The sequence below is a fragment of the Euprymna scolopes genome, chromosome 36, assembly GCF_053919585.1.
Source record: "Euprymna scolopes isolate OS-2025 chromosome 36, ASM5391958v1, whole genome shotgun sequence".
In the NCBI taxonomy this organism is placed as follows: domain Eukaryota; kingdom Metazoa; phylum Mollusca; class Cephalopoda; order Sepiida; family Sepiolidae; genus Euprymna; species Euprymna scolopes.
The window spans coordinates 295,035-312,502 of NC_136517.1; the positions used below are offsets into that span (position 1 = coordinate 295,035).

The following is a 17,468-nucleotide window of genomic DNA, read 5'->3' on the forward strand; positions in this document are numbered from 1 at the left end:
TATTCCGCATGTATAACTAAGTAAATAGATATTTGGGCAAGTTTTCAGTAGATGCAAATAGATAGAAGTTGTGTCAGTGTTTCTACTATTGAGGGGAGATAATTTCATTTTTCATTTAAGAGTCATCGAGCATTTTGCATTACAGGGAGTATCGTAGGATCATTGCTTCTTTTATTTAGGGCAAACTTTTTTTTTTTTTTTTACATTTTCACCCCAAACAAGGCACGTCGCCACTTTGATGTAGGGGGCTACTATCAGGGACCTAAGTTGCCGGGGTACTATGTAGGGAGTTTAGCAGCAAGATGTCTGTTCACATTACACTCGAACTTCTGCATGTCAGTACAGTTGGGGAAGCAGGAAACCAGAAGAGAATTCCAAAGTCCTGCAGTTCTGTGGAAGAAGCTATTAGAGTATAAAGCTTTCTTACATTTAGGGATCTCAACTGTGTAGAGGTGGGACTTCACTGCTTGTCGGGTTTGTCTGGGGTATTTTCGTCAAGGGGATACAAGGGCTTGTAGTTCGTCAGAGCATCCACCATTAAAATACTTGTAAAACAGGCAGAGGGATGCAACATTTCGTCGGTGGGACAGGGGCTGAAGTTTAGATGACAGTTTGAGACCTTTTAGGTAGGCAACTTTCTTTTGGACCCTGTCCAGGAGTGAGAGCCTACTAGCAGATACACCAGCCCAAATGTGACAGCAGTACTCCATACATGGGCGAATGGTGGCTTTGTAGAGGTACAGAATACTTTCAGGCATAAGTAACTTTCTAGCATGATAGAGAGAGCCCACCTTCTTTGCAGCAGCCTTAGCAATAATCTCGATGTATCTATTCCAACTCATGTTTCCTGTGAATGTTAAGCAAAGGAACTTGAACGAAGTGCTCTCAGGTAAAGTATCTCTAGCCATAGCTATTGGTGGTTGGGAAGGTTTCATGTAATTATTAAAGGAAACGGGCTTTGTCTTGGCAGTGTTGAACGTTACCATCCATTTTTGGCCCCATTCCACTACAGACTGAAGGTCTTCCTCTAGGGTTTCAGCCATTACCTTAGATATGTGCTCATTAGTTTTCTCCACATACCTGCAATAGAGCATGGTGTCGCCGGCAAATATACCCATCTCAGAGACAATTTTATCAGGTAAGTCATTTATGAATATCAGAAATAACAAAAAGCCAAGAATCGATCCCTGAGGCATACTTGCATTTATATCAAATTTTTTGTACGTATGCCCATTGAGGACAACCTGGATTCTTCTCTCATTTAAGAAGGATCTAATTATACTAAGCATTCATCCAATAATAATACCATAGGATTTTATTTTCATCCGAAGACCATCATGCCATACCCTGTCAAAAGCCTTAGATATATCAAGGGCTACTGCCCTCCCCTCCCCTGCCTTATCCAGTGCTTGGTATAAACGTTCAGAGATTACAGTTAGACACCACTGAAAGTGGTGTAAACCCTAGTTAATTCCTCATGGAATTGTTGTGAAGGAACATAACTGGCTATACACCGGTTACAAACTGTATATATATATTGGACTGTTTGGCAGACAGCGGCAGACAAGCAGTCGCAGTAAGACGGATAGTCTTACGTGTTGATTATCAGACTTTCTTCCCCATACTTGTTACTATGTACTTCTATTTACCTTAGGCGAGCAGCCTTACGTTTCTATATTATAAATAAACCCCATTACACATACCACTCGGTGTAACTCACGTTTGTCTTTATTTCCTAAGTATTTAGGAATATAACAATGGCGACGAAAGGATGTTCTTTCTCTTAACAGAGATAAATTACCGTACCAAGGACTGTGTACAATGCAAGGATTCTTTGTTTTACGAAAAAAACAAACTACACAAGGATTTTTGACCACGTGCGTCAATGAATTTAAAAATTTTTCCTACCTAAAGTAGCGAAAAGTACGGATTTTTCTTCGTAAAGAACTCACAAGAAATTATAGAAACATGTTCAAGGTAAAGTGGAATTTATATTTATTTTGACAAGTAAAAAAAAAAAAAAAAAAAAAAAAAAAATGGTCGCAAGTTGAATTCGAAACTACACTAAAGGATTACGAGTTTCGAAAGAAAAAATATAAATACAACGACTATTGTACCATTTTATGCCACGTGGGAACGGCAGCCATATATTTTTTTTTTTTTGGAAAATTAATTGTTTGTTATTGCCTTTATATAAATAATTGGAACTATTTGTCGTGGGAAGTAAGAAATATTTTGTGTATGAACTTACGTTGTTGAAAAAAAAAAAAAAAAAAAAAAAAGAATTATTTTACAAAGCCTGTTGAATTACTATGGATGAACTTTGTTGAAACGTGTTGTGTCTGCATATTGCTACTAATTTACGATATACGTAAATTTACGATTTTTCTTTGGAATTATTGTGTAGAATTCGAAAAGACATTTTTGTACTAGAAGCTAACATGGAACAATTAGCAGAGTTAACTAAGGCTCTAGCCCTTAGCATCCAGGAACAGACAAAAATGACTCAACAATTTTTAGCGCAACAACAACAACAACAACAAATTCAACAACAACAGCTACAGCAACAGCTGCAACAACAACAAGAAAGAACACAAAAAACTTTAGAGGCACAACAAGAACAAACAAACATACTACAACGACAAATGTCGACACAGCAAAAGAATTTAGAAAAGCTAATTCTAACGTCGACCGGGAAGAAGACTAATTTTTCTGCCGAGGGTATTTCAAATTCACTAACGGAATTTCGTTACTCCCCGGATACTGGTGTTACTTTCCCTGCATACTACAGAAGATACGAAACAATTTTTACGAAAAGATGTTTAGACTGGACCGATGAGGAAAAAGTTACCCTGCTACTACAAAAACTGGGTACTGATGAAAACACCAAGTATGCAAATCTAATTCTACCAAAAAAACCGGAGGAGGTTTCGTTCGAGGAAACAATTAGTACCTTGTCGAAAATATTTGATAAAAGGGATAGCCTATTTCACTCTAGATACAAATGTTTGAACATTCAGAAGGCAGAAGCTGAAGACTATCTAGAATATGCTTGCACTGTGAACTGTTTATGCGAATCATTTAAATTGAATGAAATTTCCGCAGACCAATTTAAATGTTTAATCTTTGTACAAGGTCTCACAGCACCAAGGGACAAAGATATACGTTCACGGATCCTAACAATTATGGAGGCGGATCCTAACATAACATTGCAAAAAGTCACTGAAGAGTGTCAACGTCTGATTAACATAAAGAAAGACAACACTCGCATTGAAGAGAAAAATATTTTTAAGGTGCAGCAAGTAAAAAGGCAAGGGACCACAAGAAAGTCCAGGTTCCAAGAACACAGGATCCTTAAAGGATACAAAGACCCAAAGCTAAAGTGTAAATGTTGTGGTAGTTTAAGACACAACAATAAGACCTGCTGGTTTAGGAACAAAATATGTTATGAATGTGGTCTCAGAGGTCACAAGGGAACATACTGTGCCCAGAAGAAAAGACAAGGGACCGATAATGTAAATACGCTTCGCATGAATAAAGAAAAAAGCTGCGAAAGACGGAAATATGTTGATGTTCGGATAAATGGACATCTGGTTACATTGCTTCTGGATAGCGGTGCAGATATTAGTATTATAAATGAAGATATATGGAAAAGGATAGGTCGACCTGAATTAACGAAAACCAGAAAGACGGCGAGAAGTGTGTGCGGCAAAAGATTAGAGTTCAAGGGAGAATTAAAATGCAAAGTGACATTCGCTAACCAGACTCATAAATCCAAAGTGTACGTCGTACCAGGAAAGAATACATGCCTGTTTGGGGTAGATTGGATTGTCCTGTTTAATTTATGGGAGAAACCCATAAATTCGTTTTGTAACGTTTTAACTGCAGAAAAAGCAAACCAAAGGGAAGACTTCCTGAAGGATTTGAAAACTGAGTTTCCCAATGTTTTTGCCGAAGGACTAGGACTCTGTATTAAGACAGAGGCAAAATTTGAATTAAAGAAAAATGCCACTCCAGTATTCAAACCTAAAAGGAATGTGCCTTTTTCAGCGATGGATGCAATCGAAAAAGAGTTGGATAGACTTCAACAACTGGAAGTCATTGAAAAAGTTAACCACACAGATTGGGCAAGTCCAACCGTGTATGTAAAGAAAAAAAATAACAGAATAAGGGTCTGTGGAGATTTTTCAACGGGTTTAAATGACTGTCTATTGGACCATAATTATCCCCTTCCGTCCGCAGAAGATCTGTTCTCTAAGCTTAACGGAGGAAAAAATTTTTCTAAGATAGACCTCTCAGATGCTTACTTGCAAATTAAGATCAGCGATGAATGCTCCAAATACTTAGGCATAAATACTCATAAGGGCATTTTTAAGCTAAAGAGGCTTCCTTTTGGATTAAAGGTTGCTCCTGCTATTTTCCAGCAAATTATGGACACGATGCTGGCAGGGTTGGAATTTTCAATGGCCTACCTTGACGATATCCTAATTAAAAGTGAAAATTTGCAAGATCATAAGAAGCATGTAAAAGAAGTATTCAAAAGAATACAGGAATTTGGTTTTAAATTGAGCCCAGAAAAATGCGATTTTTTTATGAAAAAAATTAAATATCTAGGTCAAATAATCGACAAAGAGGGTCGAAGACCGGATCCACAAAGGACTGAAGCAATTGAAAAGATGCCTGCTCCAGATTCAGTGACAAAATTAAAATCGTTTTTGGGATTAGTTCAATACTATGCAATTTACATCCCTAACATACATAATTTAAGAGCTCCTCTTAACGAGTTACTGAAAAAGGGTGTTAAATGGAACTGGAATAAGGAATGTGAATCTGCTTTCCAAAATATCAAAAGATGTCTACTGTCAGACTTAGCATTGGCACATTTCAATCCAGAAAAGGAACTAATACTAGCAACGGACGCCAGTGATTACGGTGTTGGCGCTGTATTACTTCACAAGTATGAGGATGGTAGGACAAAAGCTATCGCCCATGCTTCAAGAACGTTGGTTGCAGCGGAGAAAAATTACAGCCAAATTGAAAAAGAGGCGCTGTCGATAATATTTGGAATTACAAAGTACAATCGATTTCTCCATGGACGATCTTTTATTTTGCAAACCGACCATAAACCCCTACTTACCATATTTGGATCAAAGAAAGGCATTCCCACACATACTGCGAATCGATTACAGCGATGGGCTGTAACCCTCTTAAACTATCAGTTTAAGATGGAACATGTATCCTCAAAAAAGTTAGGACACGCAGATGCATTATCACGGTTGATCCCTAAAAGAAGCGAAAGTTTCGAAGAAACAGTAATTGCTGCGCTTAAAGACGAAAGTGAATGTACAAGTTCAATGTGTAATATGATACGTGAACTTCCGGTAACTTTCGAAAAAATAAAAAAAGAGGCAGTAAATGACATTTTCATTAAGAAAATGAAAAATCAATTGGGATGGATAAAAAAAAATAAAAAGGTAGATCAAACAACGCCTTTTTCCATCTGTGAAGATGTGCTCATGTATGGTGAGAGGATCGTAATTCCACTAACGTTACAGAGGAAAATTCTGAAGGAATTTCATACAGGTCATCCGGGCATTTCGAGAATGAAATCCCTTATGAGAGGATATGTGTACTGGCCTGGTATGGACAAGGAAGTTGAAAAATGTGTCAAGACATGCAGAGGATGTCAATTAGCAGCTCGAGATCCTCCAGTAAAAACGACGCCATGGCCAAAGACGGACCTACCCTGGTCACGTCTGCATATTGATTATGCGGGACCTATAAATGGTTATTTTTACTTGATTATTGTAGATTCTTTTTCAAAATGGCCAGAAATATTTAAGTTTAGACATCCAACAGCAAAAAACACTGTGAGTGCGCTTAATGAAATTTTTAGCCGTTTTGGAGTGCCAAAAACCTTAGTGAGCGATAATGGAACAGCATTTACTGCTCATGAATTCAAAGAATTCTGTGACTCACTAAATATTCTACATATGACAACACCTGTGTACCATCCACGATCGAATGGGTTGGCCGAAAAATTTGTAGATACGTTTAAAAGGGCACTTAAGAAAAATCTTACTATGGACACAGACGAACAATGTATTCAAACATTTTTAGCAATTTACAGGGTGACACCAAATCCTAATAATAATGTCAATTCTTCCCCGGCTGAGCTAATGTTTGCAAGAAAGATAAGATCTGTCTTCGATAGGCTGCTACCAGAGAAAAAGAAAGTTTTCAAAAAAGAAAACCTTAATACCAAGTGCTTCTCCCCAGGTGAAAATGTATATTTCAAAAATTTTCAAAATGGACGAAATCAGTGGGTTGAAGGTATTATCAAAAAAAGGATTGGGAGCATGGTCTATACCATCCAAGGATTAAGTTTTGTCTGCAAAAGACACAGAAATCAAATACGTCCCAGACTGTCTCCAAATGTGGAAGAGACACCAATGGAAACATTGTGCGATATTTTTGATATACCAAAACCAGCGTGTGTACCGCAAACAATGAATATTTCGCCTGAACCGACCATACGGGCTGGACAGAAACCTTTACCCCGGGTAACGCTGACCAGAAGGAAAAGCGCAAGAAAGAGAAAAGTTACCAGGAGATTAAGCCCTGACCCTAAAAGGAAGAGGTATTTAAGCTAAAATCAGGAAGATTTCAGCTTCAGGGGGAGGTGTTGTGAAGGAACATAACTGGCTATACACCGGTTACAAACTGTATATATATATTGGACTGTTTGGCAGACAGCGGCAGACAAGCAGTCGCAGTAAGACGGATAGTCTTACGTGTTGATTATCAGACTTTCTTCCCCATACTTGTTACTATGTACTTCTATTTACCTTAGGCGAGCAGCCTTACGTTTCTGTATTATAAATAAACCCCATTACACATACCACTCGGTGTAACTCACGTTTGTCTTTATTTCCTAAGTATTTAGGAATATAACAGGAATATTTTTCCTTTTCTGAAAAAAAAAACAAAAGAATAAAAAAAAAGATCTGATAAAAGGTAACAGACAAAAATAAAATAGTGACCTAGGCATTCATGAAGCTTGACTACTCTCTTGCCTAACAGGGATTATTTTGCCCTTTTCACTTTGGACTCAATTCACGATGTATAATCCTTACACTAGCCAGATTACTTTCTAGTCTTCCCAACTGTGTCCTCCTTACCTTTTCTGGGTTTGATGGAGATCATGTTGAACTCGGTCTTTCTCTTTCATCATTTTGTTGTTGAAATGTCTGAGGGTCACACGTCTCTTCTGTATCTGGTCTCACATTCGTTGGTAACTCATTATGCAATTGATATGGCTGGTAGATCGGTGATGGGGGTTCTTCTGTTTTTTATTTTTTTTATTTTTTTTAAATCTATCCTATTCGGTCTATACTGCTCTCCATTAACTTTGACATGGTATGACCTCTCATCCAGTCTCCACCATACAATGGCTTTCTTCCACTCTTTCTAACCTTTTATGTGTAGTTTCATCCATACCACATCTCCAGGATGCAAAGGTTTAAGTGGTTGGAAGAAGTGTTTTTGTTCTTCTGGACATCAGTTTCTGTACTGGTGATAACAAACCTTTAGCTGGCATATTCCTGTGATCCAGCATCGCTAGGTATGGATCAGCTTTATCATCTATCACTTTCAGGAAGAGGTTCTTTACTATCCTTACTGCAGATTCTACTTTTCCATTTGCCTTGCTATTGTAAGGACTGGCAGGTGTGTGTATAAAACACCATTTTCTTGGAAAGGTTGAAAATTCCTGGCTATTGAACTGGGATCAATTATCAGTAACTACCTGATCTGGTATTCCATATCATGCAGAATGGTGTTAAAGTTTAGTGATCACCATCTTTATCTGTGTAGTTGAAAGATAATCAATTAACTAGAAAGTCCTCATGTAATCAAATGTGCAGAGATAGTTCCTATCTGCAAACTTGAAGAGATCTTTTCCTACTTTTGCCCAGGATCTCTCAGGAATCTCATGAATCATAAAGGGCTCTGCCGGATTGGCTACCTCATATTTTCTACATGTGGGGCATTTTGAAACATAGTCTCTGATATCATTGTTAATATTTGACAATACAAACATTCTTTCGTTCTTCTGCAACATCCGCCAACCCCTGGGTGTGTAAAATGCAATCTTTTTTTCAACACAGCCAGCTGGGTAGTTGAGACCACTACTTGGGTTCCTCTGAAAATCAACCCATCTTGTCCAGTCATTTCGTTCTGCATATTAAAATATGGTCTCACCTCTGGGTCAAAATGTACTTTGTCTTCTGGCTATCCTTCCACAATTACCCACTGCAACATTTGCATGCTTCTGTCTTCCTTTGTAGCTGAGCGCAATTCCAGCAACCTTTCCTCTGTCACAGGAATATATTCAGTTTCCTTGAAATCGTCATCATCTAAGTATTCGCTGTTCACTCCATGTATATATGTCCTTGATAGTGTACCTGCAAGGAATATCTTTTTGCCAAGATGGTGCAGAACTATCACACTGTAAACTTGTAAGCCTGTCAGCATATTTTGCAGTCGCTTTTGGCATTTCCCCAATTCTGTTTTTTCATTATTGCTTCCAATGGCTTATGATCAGTCAGTACTGTGACCTGTTGACCAAACGTATATTGGTGAAACCGTTCACATGCGTGTACTACTGCTAACAGTTCTTTTTCAATTTGTGCATATCTGATCTCTTTTTTTTTTTTTTTTTTTTTACACAGTGATCACCACTTATCAAGGCCCGGAAGCCACTCAGGGATAAGGGTTATTGCAAGTACATTACGTTAGTGTGGATATTTGATGAAGTGTTTACTTAAGGGAGCAGTTCATTAGGAATTTGTTAACGTTGGACTTGAAGATATCCAAGTTGTAGTCCGGTGGGAAGCAGGCAGACGGAACAGTGTCTGTAAGTGCTCGGCTGATATAGGCTAAAGGTTGACCTTCTTGTAGCATTGCATCCCCATGCCTTTTTCACTTGCAACACACTGAATGACAAACGGTTTTTGTAATCATAGTATCTCAATATTGTGGCTTCACTCACCAGTTTTTACATTTTTTTCAAAAGCCTTTTAATTAAAAAAAAAAAACCAAAACACTATTGTTCTCATCTTGAGTGTCATTTTCACAACGTTTTGGCTGATGTAACCTCTGACCTTCTTCAGGTGTATCTTGTCGAACTTGGGAATGTTTCTGTCGAACTCGGCAATTTGGTTAGAATTTTGAATGGAACGCTTTATTTACTTCACAGGATTAGCATGCTCTTGTTCTGTCAGCCATGGCTGGATAGAGGTCCTAAGTAATTAGCAATTGTATTTTTCAGTCGCCCACACTGAGAGTTGAACCTTCAACCTTTAGGAGAATATCACTTTTAAAATTGATTTTACAAATACTCTTACCACTGTGCCATGAGTCCTTGCATTCGAAATTCCATCCAAATTCTTGAGTTCAACAGAAACATTCTCGAGTTCAACAAGATACACCTGAAGAAGGTCGGAGGATACATCGACCAAAACATTTTGAAAATGACACTCAACATAAGAACAATAGTCTGATGAATCCAAATAATATGAAAGAAAAGTTTGTTTTGACATGTATCTTTAAGTAAAAGTAATGGTAGTACTGTGGCAGTAATTCTCAATCATTTGTTTTCTTGTGATGATATTGTGTAGACTCTGATTGCAAAAAGCCAGCTCTTATCTGCTGTTAGGGTTATCAATTAATTTTGTCAATGAAGATAACAGAATTGTGAATTATTTGTTGATAGCTGATTTACAATCGTCATGTCATGAAGAAATATTTCTTAGTAAGTTGCATTCTATCTGTGATATAAATGACTGGTGAGGATTAATTTGACTTGTTCGCTAGTGTCTGAGTATTTATGTTTTGATTGATAAGGATTCGTTTTGGAGAGTTTTGATCCTTCTTCCTGATGTGCTTGAGTTTTCACTTAGATGGAAAAGTTTGATAGATGCTCGGCTCCAAGAGCGACCATTCCTGATTGGTTGAAGGTCTCTCATTAATCGTTCAAAATTGAGTATTTTACAGAAATCGTTTTCTTTTTTTTTTTTTTTTTGCTTCTGCTGCTGTTGTTGTTGTGATTGTTGTTACTGAGTATCATTTATGATGATGATTTTGTTAGTATTCGTTTCCCCACAATCTTTTTATTAAAAATTATTTCTAGAACGATATCAGGTACTTATGGGAGGGACCATATGAAGGTTGCTAACGTACCTCCCTAAGTCAAAGGGATTCTGTGGAACGAACTGGATTCAAACTTGGCACACCCAAGTTGTCAGTTCATGTTATCTAATGAGCCACCATCACCTCCCTGCTGCTGTTGTAGTAATCGCTTTCTGCTGCTCTACGTTTTTGTTGTTGTTGTTGTTGTTGTTGTTGTTTTCTGTTAACTTAGAATAGGGTTCTATCAATTTGGCATTATCTATTAGGAGAAAACTTTAATAAATCGGAATAATCTCTTACCATAACTATAACTGCAGCAAGATTGACACTAAGAAAATGTTAAAAAGAAGGTAAAATGGCTACAAATGTCTGTTATGAATGAAATAAACCAAAACATTTTTATAAACTTGCAGATGATTAAAAAATATTTTATGTGTGAGTATTGTTCGCATGAGGTGCTTTCAATAAGTTTCCAGTCTATTTTTTTTTTTGTACAGGCATTTAAAATTGTCGTAGACTCTTGAAAATTCAGTATGTTATTGATATACATCTTATGAAATGACTGACCAATTTTTATGATTTCAGGTTCAAATGAACAGCTCCAGCAAGAATTGGAATACATCCTACTAAAGCCTCATTGTCACAGCCAAAAATTGTCAAAAATATCATGTCAGCTGATATTTGGGCTTGATCTTAAAAATGGTTTCTCTTCTCTTATAGATAAAAAAAGAAGAATCTTTTCTGTTACACTGCCGTAATGTAAAATATTCCCCCGTAAAAATTCTTTTTTATCTATAAGAGAAGAAAGACTATTTTTAAGATCGGATTTTTTCGATTTTCGATGCTTATCGGACGAATTTCTGTACAAAACATATTTAAGAATACTGCCTGGACAGAAAAGAAAACAAACCAAGAGGTATTAGAAATGACAAACACAGAAAAGTATCTTTTAAGATTTGGTTGTTGGTTGTTTTTGTTTTACGGCACATCAACCCTTTTCAGGTTATTTAATGCCGAATCCAGTTATTTTGAAGAAAATTTTTTTTAATAGATTATATATTTTTTTTTTCAAGTCGATTTCTATTTAACCCATAGTTTGGTCTCTAACAGGTACTACCACTCCGGGTCAGAGTGGACCTGGGAGCAATGACAATTAAAGGGTGGCTCCACACTCCCCAAAGCCCTCAAGCTGGGCCCTCACCATCTGATATAGTTTAAGATCATATCCAGGACCAATCTATTAAGAACAGTACGAAAAAGACAAATGAGGTTCATAAGCCATGTCTACAAAAAAGGAAGAATAGAGCAGATTAGATTGATGGGAAAGATCATGAGTAGAAGAAACAGAAGACGACAGCAAAATTGACAGTCTAAATATTTGGACAACATCAAAATGATGAGCATTTCTTAATTAGTATAGCATTTGGCAGTATTGGATCAATTGGGGTTTAAGGACCCCAGCAGGAAAGGGGAACAATTGGAACTACAGTATGGTTGTCTTCAAGTCCAACATAAACAAGGTCTTAATAAGCTATCCCCTTAAGTAATCCAATTTACCAAATTTCAACTACTAACGATTACTACGATATTGTTCCATTGACTACTGTACACTCATTAACCCCTATCCTCGATTGGCCTCTGGGCCTTGATAAGTTGTAAAAATAAAACAGCTTGTTGCGGTAGCATTACATGTTCGAACGACTTATAAATTAATGAAGATAGATGCTGAGTTTATCTATGTACAACCTGTAGAATTTATTACAGACAAGTGGAAAACATTTATACATTTTTATACAAACAATACCTTTTAGTAGAAAACATATAAAAGCATGTGTTTTGTTGATCGATTTTGATGGATTGAAATTAATTGTTCAGTTCATGTTGTTACCGAAGTAATTCATTGATCATAGATTGTTCATGATTATATAATGTTTAGCTTACCTTGCTAAGTCTTGATTAGTATGCAAAAGTTTGTTTTATTCGAGAATTGTGTTTGCGTGTGTGAGCCAAGCTTGGAACACATCGCTCATTGTCTGTCACTGTCACGTGGCACGGAGAAAAGGGAGAGAGAGAGAGAGAGAGAGAGAGAGAGAGAGAGAGAGAGAGAGAGAGAGATGGAAGAGGAAAAAGAAAAGATATTGAAATGGAAGTTTAGTGTCGATGCCTGTTTGTCAGAGATGTGAGGTCAAAGGGTGATAATTGCTTATTTTTCCTTTCTACAAATTGTGTATGTGTGTTCGCTGTGCACAAAGTTTTTAAACGAATGTTCCCTACAAGCTTTCGATCAACACTGATTGACCTTCATCTTCACACACACACATGGCATTCTGTAAAAAACATATGTTGGACAGCTTTTCACCAGCAAAATTTATTTTTAATTTTTAATAAAACTATTTAAACAAAACATGGCATAATTATTTTACATTTTAATAGTTATATTATTTTTTTGGTAGAGGTAATAAGTATTTATTTTTTAATGTAGGATACAAAATATTTTGGGAGGAATAAGATTTTCTCTCTACTTTAAAAACCGATGCTAGAATTGAGAATTTAAGAAGCTGATCTTTCCTGTCCTTAATCAGTGAAAGAGATCCTTCTAGAACATATGAAGGTTGTTAGCATCCTAAGTAAAAAAATTTTAAGGAACTAATTCGATTCAAACTTGGCACACCCAGGTTGTCAGTCTGTGTTGTTAACCACTTATCCATCGTCACCTCCCTGATAATGGTGATGGTAGTGGTGTTGATGATGATGACGACAACGATGATAGAAAGTATTTCAATATCAGAGAGGATAATTATGGTGTGGTGTTTGATGTCAGTAATCTGCCAAATGAAAATATGGAAAATATTTGAAATAGGTTTTGATAAACCAGGTTTCTCAGTTTCTTCATACATTACTGAACATTGTTAATTACAAAATCTCTTCACTGTACGATGATCAGATAAAGCATTCGTATTTAGAAAGTTTGCCAAGATCGGTTTGTCTCTAGTTTCTTCAATTTATTTTAAGAATACATGCCGTATATGGTACAGGGGATGTGCCAGTTATGTTACATTAATAAATTTTTACTAGAAATTAAGTTAGCTTCTTCAAAGAAGTGTAGGGGATTGGTTGATATTCACTGATGCCTGGTATCACAGCCGTGGCGTGAACATAGATAAATATATCCCAACCCTTAACAAAAAAAAATAAAATAAAATAAAAGGTGTCAGTAATTAGCAATATGAAGACCAGTTTCAACATTTAATATAGAAATTTATTGAAGAAAACATCACTTTTTTATATGTGTGCATTTGTGCTCTCTTATCACACAGGAGAAAACATGTTAGAGTTTGATTTTGATTTTGAAATTAAATGAGAGTTTTTCTGGACGGAGGGAATAATGTCCTTAAAGAAATAGGAGCAAAAGAAATTAAATTTCTTCTTAAAATAATCAAATCCAATTAAGACTAAATCCTTTCCATGCAAATATGTCTGAGTAGTAATTCTGCTCGGCTCGAAAGTCAAGTAATGTTAAGCGTCAAAAACATATTGTTCCTTTTAGACGAGTTGCACCCTGTTGCTGGAACAACAGGCAAAGAGAGAAATAGGCAAAGAGGAAAAGATGCACAAAGTTATGTTAGTGATTTTACGTTGACAAGATGGAGTCGGGCACCTAGTTGCTTACTCGTGGTACTGCATTCAACTGCTTTGGATTTTGCGCACAGTGTCTTTTTATACCTTTTGGGGTGGCTCCAGCAAAGCCATCAGAAAAAGATTTAAGAAATGTGTTTTTCTTCTAGTGTTGATTGGACAGAAAGTGGATACCCTGTCACGTGGTATGCTTTGTCTTATGTCCGCACAAAAAGACCAAGTTTTACTTTTTATTTTCACGGAATTTGCATGGGTGAATATGGTAAATGTGCGCGTAACTGAAATGCTATTTATTTTAATGTATGGCAAATCCGTGCGTAAGTGGAATGTTATTTATTAATTTTAATATCTCTGGCGTATCGCTACAGAAGTAACATTTTTTATGTTAAAAACATTCTTTGATAAACCAGGTTTGTCAGTTCCTTGATACATCAATGAATATTGTTAATGTGTCTATGCATATCGAGGTGGGTAGTCGTTGGTTTTTTTTTTAAGAATTTTGAGAAGACATTTTTATGAATATCTCGGCAGCCAATAGTTGATGAAAGCAGTTTATTCCTTGCTATCACAATTTAGAGTATGAAAATGAAAAAAATGTTTCCAAAAGTTATGGGAGCTATATCTTCTGACTTTATAGGCATATCCATGTACCAAGTGTAATGCGATATCTTTATGTAATCATAGAGATGACGTTAAGAAAAAAAAAAAAAAAAACATATTAAGGACGAGAAAAACTATCTGGGTGCTCTCAAAAAAATGTGTGGATTTAGTGGTAGAACTAAAGTGCAATTTTTCTGTAAAATTAGGCAAAGTCAACGAGAGTGACCTCCCTTTCTTCACCACGTACACAAACACAACCAAAAAGTGAGGCCTCTTTCAAGATGGCGGCGCCCAGTGCTCAAAATGTCACTCTATGTTTGTGTATCAATCTCATCTGCTCTATTTTGATCGTTTTGCTCAACAAACGTATCTATGTTGTGCATGGCTTCCCAAACATGACCCTGACGTGTATCCACTTTGTGATCACCACAGCCGGACTGTTTATCTGCCAAAAATGTAACATATTTCAACCGAAGCGACTGCCAGTCTTGGAGATGTTACCTCTGGCCGCATCCTTTTGTGGTTACGTTGTGACCACGAACCTTTCTTTGCAGCATAACACAGTCGGAACATACCAGCTCATCAAAGCGATGACCACGCCCTGCATCATCTTTATACAGACTCAGTTTTATAAACGAAAGTTTTCGTTAAAAATTCAGCTTTCGTTGGTGAGTTGGAAGTTATTCCTCTTTCTCTTTAATGCATGTTATTTCGGTGCTAATGCAGAGAGTAATCCGTGCTATTTTTTAAATCGTATTTCTACGTTTAATTAAAGCTTTATGATATGTTTTTTTTTTTTTTTATTATTCAACTGTAAGGTTAAAGTACAGAATAGGTACAAAACGCCCTCCCCTCCCCATGTTAAGAATAGCTTTTTAAATAACATTATTTCAGCATGGATCACTCTCTGCATGAGTGCCGTTATTTCTCCTGCCGATTCTTAATAAAAATATAGTATAACAATATATATAATAACAATAAAAAAAATGTTTGTATTATTAAAAATAAAAAAGTGTCAAATTGATTGGTATTCCTTAACAAGGAGCCGAAAATTATTCGCAAAACTCGTAAACATTTAAGACTTTTAACAGACATTGTAAAAACAAAAACAGACACTTCTACAGAATTTGAATTGAACTGTTTTTTTTTTTTTTTTTTTTTTTTTTTTCTTAAACTCTAACTTGATTTTTAAGTTTAGTTCGACAAAAGTCAGTTCGATTCAAATTCTGTAGAAGCACCGTAACAAAACAAAAAGAAAAGCCAGCAACAGAAAGCATAGCCACACTAACATTTAAAGGTCTCCTTTCAGTTTCGAGAGACAATGGATACCCCCTGTAAGAAAGTGTGCAAGAGAAATCTATAGTAAAGCAAGAGTTGCGCAATCACCAATCGCACATCTGAGTGACATTAAGTCCACTAACATAAAGTCTGGGATGACTGGGAACGATACCGAAATAATCATACACAGGCTGGCTGATGTTAGGCATTTTTTGTATAGACAATGAAATGAAAAGTGGTAAAAAATAAACATGCAACAAATAAATGTTACCAAAGGCAAGATAAGTTACTCTTTCATCCACCTGGATAAATTTGTTGTATTTTAACTTGTTCTAAAGCGTTTATTTACTTTGAGACGCAAGTAGTGGTGAGTTTTAGGTTCGAACAATAAAAAGGCTAAGATTAGACTGTCATCTGGGGAGTTTTGATAATCGCTCAAAGATAGAAAATTAAAAAAAAATACTGGTAGAAATCCACCCAATAAATGAGACCGTGATATTATTGAGGCACTGGTGCTATTTCAGAGGGGTTTTTTTTTCTCCTAGATTAGTTGCACAACCAATGCTTGAGAATCATAGGGGGTTGCTTACTTTTTTCACTACTTTTTGTAAAAAATAGTTCTTTCAGATTTATCAAAAAAAAAACAAATATATATATGCTTATGTTTTCTAACTTCTGTATAAATTGTTTACCATAAAAAACAATATTTATTATTTAACGAAAATGTCCTGCTTCAGCGTGAGCATGTTTTATGTGAACACCTATGGCCACCTTTTAACATAAAAAATTATATTATTTTAATATTTGAAATACTACATATTTCTGGAAATTTTATATGCGATATTCGTTTCCACCAGACCCGAAAACCAGCAATAGTCGTCATTTCCAAGGAAAATGTTCAGGTGGAAACCAAATAAAAAATTACTGTTTAAAATTATAAAAAAAATTTTTAATTTTTTTACCGTGCTTAAGTAATAACATTATTTTGCAAGCCATTCATGATATGGGAAGGGTGTCTTGTAACTATTTTGTGCTACCACCTAACAATTTAATAAAAAAAAGGTGCTTGTGCACTTCAAATTAAATATAACCAAAGGTTTCTATTGTTTAAAATTATAAAAAGTCCTATTTATATTGTTTAACAATTAAAAATTATTCTGTTTAAATAATACAATGTTCTGTATATATTGTTTAAAATAAATAAATAAATAAAAAGTTCTTGTTTTTTGCACCTAAACTCCAGTATTGCCGATTTAAACTCCTTGGAATATATTGCAGAGAAGTAAAAACAAAAAAATACATAAATAAATGTTACCAATACTAATAAAGTTTTTTTTTCTACCTACATGGCTCATTATTTTTTAGTACTTATTTATATAGAAATATTTACACAACAATTTAAATTTAAATCATTGTGAATTTATTCAAACGCTCCTTTGGAAAAGAAATATGTAAAGTGGTGCTTATGCACTAACGTTACCATGCTAATTTTTTTAACTAGTTTTTACAGGTTAAATTCATGCTTTACAATAAATAAAATTGTTAGGTGAAAGTACAGAATAGTTACAAAACATCTGGTAGTTCAGTAACATAATTGCATGCAACTGAATATACTATGCTTTTTTTCTTCTTACAAATTTAAATCATTGTGAATTTATTCAAGTGGTTTTTTATCTCGTTAAGTCAATCCCCACCTCCAAAAAATATAATAAAATGATTATATGTATTTTTGTAGGGGGAAGGACTTAGTGAGATAAAGGACT

General features: G+C 35.6%; 2 protein-coding genes across 4 annotated transcripts in view; one reads left to right on the plus strand and one right to left on the minus strand.

Moving 5' to 3' along the window:
* LOC145260270 (peptidyl-prolyl cis-trans isomerase FKBP2-like) overlaps positions 1–12,259 on the minus strand; it is a 51,395-nt gene extending 39,136 nt beyond the window's left edge. The window contains exon 1 of the mRNA XM_080118102.1: positions 12,133–12,259. The gene's annotated coding sequence lies outside the window, so the exon portion shown is untranslated. The remainder of the gene's footprint in view (positions 1–12,132) is intronic.
* Positions 12,260–14,655: 2,396 nt separating this feature from the next.
* LOC145260272 (solute carrier family 35 member E3-like) overlaps positions 14,656–17,468 on the plus strand; it is a 54,073-nt gene continuing 51,260 nt past the window's right edge. For 2 of the 3 annotated variants that reach the window (XM_080118106.1, XM_080118104.1), the window contains exon 1: positions 14,669–15,095. In XM_080118106.1, coding sequence (XP_079974232.1) covers positions 14,709–15,095 — 387 coding nt within the window. In that variant the 5' untranslated portion in view covers positions 14,669–14,708. Of the gene's footprint in view, positions 15,096–17,468 lie in introns of all 3 variants that reach the window. The other variant, XM_080118105.1, reaches the window with a different exon arrangement.